Source organism: Monopterus albus, unplaced genomic scaffold (genome assembly GCF_001952655.1).
Source record: "Monopterus albus unplaced genomic scaffold, M_albus_1.0 scaffold54.1, whole genome shotgun sequence".
NCBI classification, from domain to species: domain Eukaryota; kingdom Metazoa; phylum Chordata; class Actinopteri; order Synbranchiformes; family Synbranchidae; genus Monopterus; species Monopterus albus.
Genome location: NW_018127934.1, coordinates 702054 through 710470, shown reverse-complemented (window position 1 = coordinate 710470; position 8417 = coordinate 702054). Strand labels below are relative to the sequence as shown.

The following is an 8417-nucleotide window of genomic DNA, read 5'->3' as shown; positions in this document are numbered from 1 at the left end:
GACAGTTTAATTTGCAAATTGAAATCAAATAATAAACTTCCACTGACTGACAAAACAAAAAAGTTTTCTTACTGTTATTTGCATGTTTTCATTTTCTTAAACCCTTCCCCATCTTTCTCTTTTTTCCCCCTTTGTTTCAGGCCTTAGTCACAACAAATCAGAAAGACACATCAAAGAGACCAAATCTAATTGTAAGCAAATTGCTCCATGCACCCAATCCTCAAAATAAGGGAGCCTTGCTCTTTAAAAAACATCTCCAGAGGGTCAAGAAGTATACACTTGTGAGTTACAGGACCGGTGATAACAAGTTAGACAGTGAAGACCAAATAGAAGAGGAAACTGAATAAGTAAAATCAGCTGGTTATACCTTTGCAGAAACAAGTGATTCTGACTTGGAGGAGGAGTATTCTGTTTATCATCAGCAGCATCATTTGACACTGAACTGGGGACGTGCTTGAGAAATGGAGGCATTATCAGAGTCGAAAGGAAAAGGAGTTCTGATGTTTGCCCAGCGTCGCAAACGAATAGATGAAATTGCATCAGAGCACGAAGAACTGAGGAGTAAAGGATTACCTGTGGAGGAATTAACAGAAGCTGAATGTAGAGAAGCACACACTACTTATGATAAAGAAAAGTGTGTGTGTAATGAGGCCAGCTATGCAGCTGCAAGTCTCAAGCAACCTATAGAATATCAAAAAAATAAGATGAACCACCTATCCAATGTGCCAAGACCACTGGTGCCAAATAGAACTGCAAAGCCCTTCCTCAGATTTCAAAATGGCACAACTGCTCCTGTCACACCTAGTGCTGTTTCTCCGGTGACAAAGAAGAATGAGCCGAGATTCAAAGTACCTGCGCCTATTAACACTAGCCGTCAAGTTTGGTCCCCAACTGGAGACATCATAGCCTCAAGAGATGAGAGAATATGTGTGCCAGCGATCAAGGCTGGCATCCTACCAGAACCAAAACGGAAATTCATTAGTAAAAAGCAATCAATGCTGGTGCGAGAATCAGATCCACACCTTCAAAGCAAAGGGGAACAGAAGTCTTATATCGAGTCAGAGGAAGACTGTTTTAGTCTTGGGGCTGAAGCTAGTAACTTTATGCAACCCAGAACAATAAAACTCAAGAATCCCCCTCCAGTTCCCCCAAAACCTACCATCAACCCAAACTGCCCACCTTGGAGGAGTCTCTCTAGTGAGCCATATATTCCAGTGAGATCCCCAATATCACAACCTTCTTACAGTTCTGTGGGGCCTCATAGTCAGCATTACTTACAGAAGCAAGACAGGGCTCAGTCTCAACATATGCCCAGGTGCTCGGCATCAGATCAAACTCAGGCAAAATTTCAACCGCCTACAAATGCCTGGGCTCCAGTCAAATCCTCCTCTCGGCTTCATCTTCAGCCAGCCACAAACAGCTGGAGTCAGCAGCCATTACAATCCCCTGTGAGTATGCAGGCCCATAGTCTTACTTACAGCCCACATCACCAACCTTCACCATTAAGGAGTAAGTTAGGCAGTGCTCCAAACTCAGTTGCCTCTTGTCCGCCACAAGCAAGGAAGTCATACATTCTTACATCAAAAGTGTCACCTGCTCCTCCAAAGGGTCAAGTCTCAGGCAGAGGTATTAGTTGTACTGGTGATGGTCCCACTATGGCAGGAAAAGGTGCAGAGTTGTTTGCCAAAAGACAGTCCCGAATGGAGAAGTTTGTTGTTGATTCTGAAACTGTGCAAGCTAACAAAACAAGATCCCTATCCCCTACCACATCGCTGCCCAACTCCTGGAGGTGCTCTTCAAATGTTCATGCACCTCCTGTCTCATACAAACCCCTTCTTGCTCCATTCTCTTCTTCATCAGCAGCAAAGCAAGCCCCTTTGTCAAGCCCCAAAATCAAGCCTAAGACCAATCAGAAACCTACAGCAGCCCCAAAGCACCTCAGCACCTTAGAGGTAATGAAACACCAGCCGTATCAGTTGGAATCTTCATTGTTCAAGTATGATGCAGTCCCTGAGACCAAAAGTCCTAGCCCCAAACCAACTCCTGTATCAAAGGTTGAGACTCCGAAAAGCCTTAAACATAGATTAGCCTCTTCTCATTCTCCTTATAATACCTCTGAGCCCACTGTTCAAGGCAAGGCTGAAGCCCCTGCTAAGTCTCCTGGACTGGTAAGTTCCCAGAGTTCTTCCACCTGCCAAAGCATTACATCAGCTGAGCCTCTTGCAGCTGACAAGCACTTGGATGAAAAGCACGCTATCACACGTGGAACCTATCACAAAATCTACAAGCAAGCACCAAGCATCCGAGCTGCAAGCATGTCATCTGTTGGTGACAGCATAGCTTTAGCTTTTTCTCCTGCAGCTCTTATTGCTAGAGGCACACATCAACTGGCTCCTTGGCCAAAGTTTTCTGCTAAGAACCCAGTGGTGACAGTCCGACAGTGGAGGCCTGTTACTATGCGTCATTAGTTCCTAATGCAGTACTTGTATGGTCAAGCTTTAGTGTGCTCAGCACAAACAGAACACAGTTACACCTGCAGTTTCACAGCATGTAAAATATCACATTTAACAGGTGGAAATGCATAAACCTTTGCACTTTTTAATGTAGGCAACTTCTAAAATCATTTACAATATGCAGCTGTAAGAATTTATTTTGCTGGCAATGTACTGAAAACATGAAATGGCAGTGAATATACAGCAAAACTGGTTTATGATATGATAAAGGAACATGAGCTATAATAACTCAGTACATTACATCAGCTTCCTGGGAAGCCTGGGAAGGTGCATGTACATTTAAAAAAAGGAAATGTGAGACTAAATCATGTTGAGTGATTCTCAGGAAGTGCTATTACATGTGTAACAATGTATATAGCGAGTACTGTTCCAGTAAGGTTTCTAGTTTGAGTTGTTTGTTTTTCTTTTGTAAGAGATTGCATGCATTCTTGTGTAGTAGTCACCACTGACCCCCTGACCGCACACATTTATTTATTTCAAATTTAAACCCACTTTGTATGATTCTGTCATCTGAGATAACAGTAACTCATGTTTACATTTTGAGTCACACGCTGTGTTTGAGGAGAACCCGCCTATGCACTTATTTTGGATTTCTGTTTCCTTCAGTCTCATTCCGAACTCTGATGGTATTACAACAGCTAAAAATGTTAACAGCTGTGATTATTAACCCTGATAACGTTAAATGGTATGTAGATTCATTTCTATGTGGATTCATTTTCTGCATTTGTCAGTTATGGCCAGTTGTTTAACTACAGTGTGTAAAACAAAAGCAAAATATCACAGAGGTTTGACAGTTATATTTTGTTTCACATTATTAATAGCAACTCAAAATGAAAACAGGAAACAACTGTTTTGTTTGTCTCTAATCTTTTTGACACTGACATATCACTGTTTATTGCACTTCGTGAACTCAGCATAATCCTGCTATTAAATGTTTCTTTCCTCCTACTTGTCTACTTCCTGGGTCATGTCTCTTTTCCTGAATAGTTGCATCACTACTTTTTCTGAGCCACATCTTTCCTCCTTTGTCTTGCTCACTGCCTCACACGTTCACGCAGCGTTAGTTGCATCACTACTTTTTCTGAGCCACGCCTTTCCTCCTTCGTATTGCTCACTGCCTCACACGTTCATGCAGTATCTAATCATGCTCACAGCACCTTCAGCAATATTCACAGTCTAAGATCCACTGTAGTTTTGGTTATTTTCCTTAAATCACTGTTTAAACTAATATTTAGCACTGTCATTGACCTGTATGAATTTGTTTTTAATTGTACTAGATATGTGTATTAGTTTTACAATATTTCAGTCCCCGTAGCTCTGAATGTGAAAAGTCTGGAACTATGATCATGGCCCTCAAAAAGATTCTCTGCAAACTTAAATAGAATGTTGCCAGTTCTATTGAAGAGAAATCCACCCTAAAGTAAGAGATATATTTGTTATCACAGTGATTTGTTGACAACAGGTCACTATCTACTGTCACAGCAAACAGTATGTTGTCTATATATTTTTTTTATTACACATAAAGATAGGCTGGATTCAGCTTAAGTTTACAGCATATTCAGCTCCTAACACTGACACACTGTGAACACTACACCCCAAGATGTCAGTACACCTACAGCTAGCACAACTGAGTGACAAACGCTTTAGTATGGTAAGATTTGTGTTGGTGTCACAACACAGCATTGAACATAACACAAAATGGTGTCTTAGTTGAGAAGGATCAGTCAAATCATAAGCACTTGTAGGTAGGTTAGTTTCTGTTTTAGCTTCTGTTATAACACAGTAGCATTTTGTTGGCATTATTTCTTTAGCTGGTTTGAACCAAATGCCGACACCAACTGAACAATTCCCTGCAGCAATTTCCTGTAGTGATATTGCTGATACATGCAAGATTATACATGCTACAAAGTAATGAGGTGACCATTGTTTCAATTAACAGGTATAGCTGCTAACGAGAAAGACGTTGACATGAGCGTCCATTTCTGGATAGATATGACTTAAAGGGCAACAGTACAGACACCAGATAGAGAGATGTTTTTATTGGCCATATTTTTATATGTCATTCCAGTATTACAGGCTGTGTACATGCACAGGTAATGTCACTTCTTTGGAGCATATTAGAGGTCTTCGTGTGTCAGGACTGTGTTCAATTAACATAGCATCCTACCTACCAGCATGAGAAAAATAGGATTTTTAACGGTGTGAAATACTTGCTTAATTGAAACTAATGTGAATATTATTTTAGAGTGAATTTCCCTTTGAAGAATGAAAAGAGAAATATTTTAAGAAAAATTTCAACCTCTTTTCAAAGTCATTGACATGATTACATTGTTTTTTAAGTTTCTTGAACAAACTAAGGGCAAGTTTTTAATCAATGATTAATATTTCACAAATTCTGCTTCAAAAAACAAAGGCACTCAGAGAGCGCATGTACCTCCGCCAAGGCACAACATTCGCTCACACAAATGGGTCCCTTGTGAAAAATCCAGATCCAGAACAACACAAAATGTGTCTTAAAATCCTTGATCCGGATTGGCTTCAGATAGTCTTTTAGGCTATAATAGACAGATATACCGTGCATCCTACCTGAATTTTTTTGGGGTTCAATTCTTATTATAGGCCAAGTTACAGCAGAAAATATGGATTAAATGGGGTTTGCAATGTTAATTTTAAATGGCCATCAGATCAGGATGAGACATTGCTGCCCTACATATGTGTCAAATTTCAAATGATTCCAGTTATTTTAGAACAAATTGGGATTTTTATGATTCTTTTTTTATGGTGACTTTGTCTTTGAACCTTTTTCAGCCAAAAATCTAATCACTTCTGGGTTGGTCCCGACCAGTGTCTGTACCACGTATGCTGATGATCCATCCAGCTGTTTGTCTGTAATCCTGCTAACATACAGACACACACACAGGGAACCAAAACATAACCTCCTTGGCGGAGGTAACCATAAAGCCATTAGATAGCCAGGTTTCCATGAAACCAGAGGGTGGCAGCAAAGATTGCAAAACTGCTGTGACACCACACAGCTAATTTTTTTTTTTTTTTTTTTTTTGCTTCAGGGATTTGGCAGAAGCCGTTCCCTGAGCCTGCCCAGGCGACTGAATTCGATGCCTTCACCCAGACTTCTGTCACCTGTAAGCACACCAGGAACTCAGTCATTATTTTTACCTATGCAGAGGCAAACATCCTTTCAAGAAAAGGTCTACAAGCCACCAACACCATGGGAGGCAGCATCCAGAAGCCCTATTGGTTCAGTGGATGAGGCCTTTGTGTCTCAGAGCCTCCCATCATCTGTTGCCTCTAATATCAAAGCTGCGGGGCTCCTCAAATCTTTGCCAGAGCCTCCAGATGAATTGAAGTGTAGGGTGTCTCTTGATCCTGCAGCTGTCAGTAAGGGTCATTATGAGGCACCATCCACAAGCAGGACTTTTTCCCCTGAGAAGCCAGCCTTCTATGGGCCTCCCTTCAAACCTGCCCAGCCTCTGTGGCCTGCGGCTAGGGCCACTATTGGATACATGGGACAAGGCTCCTGTCCAACAGTGTACTCTCCCCTCTGCAGCACAGTCCAGAGAAGTTAATACTGCAAAAATGAAGTCAGACATACATCAGATAAAAAAAGAATATACATATAGCGTAAATAACATATTACTATAAATGATGCATGATAGAGAAGATCATGGAAAATATACTGATCACAAAAGATAGAAAAAGGTAATGTGGCCAAGAGTGATTGAATCCCTTGATTAAAAAGGTGTCTAAAAATGACTCTTGGGATTATTTTCAGACATATTATTGTTTTAAATATCTGTTTGATTGGCACAAAGAACATCGCTGTCTTAATGGTTTGAGTGGTCACATGACTGGGTTGTGTTGCTGAGGAGCTTTATTTCACTAAATACTTATTTTGCAGTTCTGTCTAAATGATCATTCAGACTAATTTAGAATGGAAGCGGACAGCTACAGTCTTGATTTAAGACAAACTGTGTTCAGATATGATTAAGCATGTTATGTGAGTTAAAGTGAAGGTGTAGTAGTTGAAAGGAATTTGGTAAATTTCTTTTTTCAGAAATGTTGAGTGGTGTGTGCTCACTGAGGATACTGTTATTTTGACATTGCTGTATTTGGTGAGAAATACTGTAAGCAGTAATACGTGTGTGGTGATCAGCTCTAAAACTGTGTGACTTTGTGATTACTTGTCAGGTTCATGCTATCCAAATTATTAGAATATTTCTTACTGTAGACTAATAATTATGTTACTTATCTTGTTTTAATCTCTTTTGTTTCAATTCTATTGTTGTGGCAATGCCAAGTATATTAATGGAGTGAACATATAAAGTATCCGTAGCACTGTCTAGCACCATTTACAAATATTTTATAGGCTTTTCCGAAGCTGCAGTGCAATTTTAGGGAAGTAGCAAACTTGCATTATGTGTTTCACACCAATATTGACCTTATTACTACTTGTGAGATAAAAACCTGTTTGCTACTATCATATAATATATATAAAAAGATGGGAGACAAATGAAAGAGAAAACCAACATAAAGTGTCTTAGTAAGGTGCTGGGCCACCATGTGCCACCAGAACAGCTCCAATGTGCCTTGGCATTGACTCTACAAGTCTCTGAACTCCACCGGACAGATGAACGCCGTTCTTCTAAAAAAATATTCCCTCATTTGGTGTTTTGATGATGGTGGTGGAGACGCTGTCTGACACATTGGCACCATAGGTGGTCAACTGGGTTGAGATCTGGTGGCTGTGATGGCCACTGCATAAGATTCACCTGAAGAAACCACTCATCAGTTCAGGTGTTTCTTTAATTTGTCACCTGTCTGTGTTTATAAGTTAGGATGAATATATGTTGCATACATACATTCATGACTTGTTGCACCTTGCATCATACACTGTGTTGTGTTAAATTGTAAACAGAACCACAGATTCTGCTTTTATGTGTCAGGGTTTTTGAATTGTAGAATTTTCTATTTTAATGTTTTCTAGAAATTTAAGATTGCACTTTTTGCCTGCATTTGATGACTTTCATAAATGTTATTTTTTGCACCTTTAAAACACAAACTGAAGCATTAAATGACACAAAAAGGCTTTGTTGAATTTTTTCTCTGCTGTAATTCAAAGAGTCAGTACCATTCATACAGACGTTAATATAAATGACAATACAGTTGAAAGAAACATGTGTTCTATGTTTCTAAAGCCAATTGTTGAAAAGGAAATTATAGATATAGTGAACAAATGTGTTAATAAATCATCCAGTGATAGTGATGGTATCAGTATGACAATGGTTAAAGGGACAATTGAGGGGTTATGCAAACCATTATCTCATGTTTTTAACATGTCGTTTCGACTTGGTCAGTTCCCCAATAATATGAAAATAGCAAAGATTATTCCACTGTATAAATCGGGAGATAAGCACAACTTCACAAATTATAGACCGGTTTCTCTGTTGTCACAGTTTTCAAAGATCTTGGAAAAACTATTCAATAACAGATTAGACACATTTATTGATAGACATAAAATCCTCTCTGATTGCCAATATGGTTTTAGGTCGAACCGATCGACATCTCTGGCCATTACCAACCTAATGGAGGGCATAACAAGTGCTATGGATGAGAGGAAATACACGATGGGAATATTTATTGACCTATAAAAAGCATTTGACACAATCAATCATGAGTTATTAATGGATAAGTTAGAAAAATATGGGATCAGGGGATTGGTTTTGAACTGGATTAGAAGTTACTTGACACAGAGGCGTCAATTTGTGAAGTTGGGTGAATACCAGTCGAGTGAGCTGGACATTGTATGTGGAGTGCCTCAGGGTTCTGTTTTGGGACCTAAATTATTCATATTATACATTAATGATATATGCAAGGTTTCTGATT

General features: G+C 39.5%; 1 protein-coding gene across 3 annotated transcripts in view; it reads left to right on the top strand.

Moving 5' to 3' along the window:
- The window catches only part of synpo2b (synaptopodin 2b), a 7721-nt gene extending 636 nt beyond the window's left edge, over positions 1-7085 (top strand). Inside the window, exons 2-3 of one of the 3 annotated variants that reach the window (XM_020602004.1) lie at positions 141-1448; positions 5582-7085. In XM_020602004.1, the coding sequence (XP_020457660.1) occupies positions 462-1448; positions 5582-6100 (1506 nt within the window). In that variant the 5' untranslated portion in view covers positions 141-461 and the 3' untranslated portion in view covers positions 6101-7085. Of the gene's footprint in view, positions 1-140; positions 2169-5581 lie in introns of all 3 variants that reach the window. The other 2 variants (XM_020602003.1, XM_020602002.1) reach the window with 2 other exon arrangements.
- The last annotated feature ends 1332 nt before the right edge of the window (positions 7086-8417 follow it).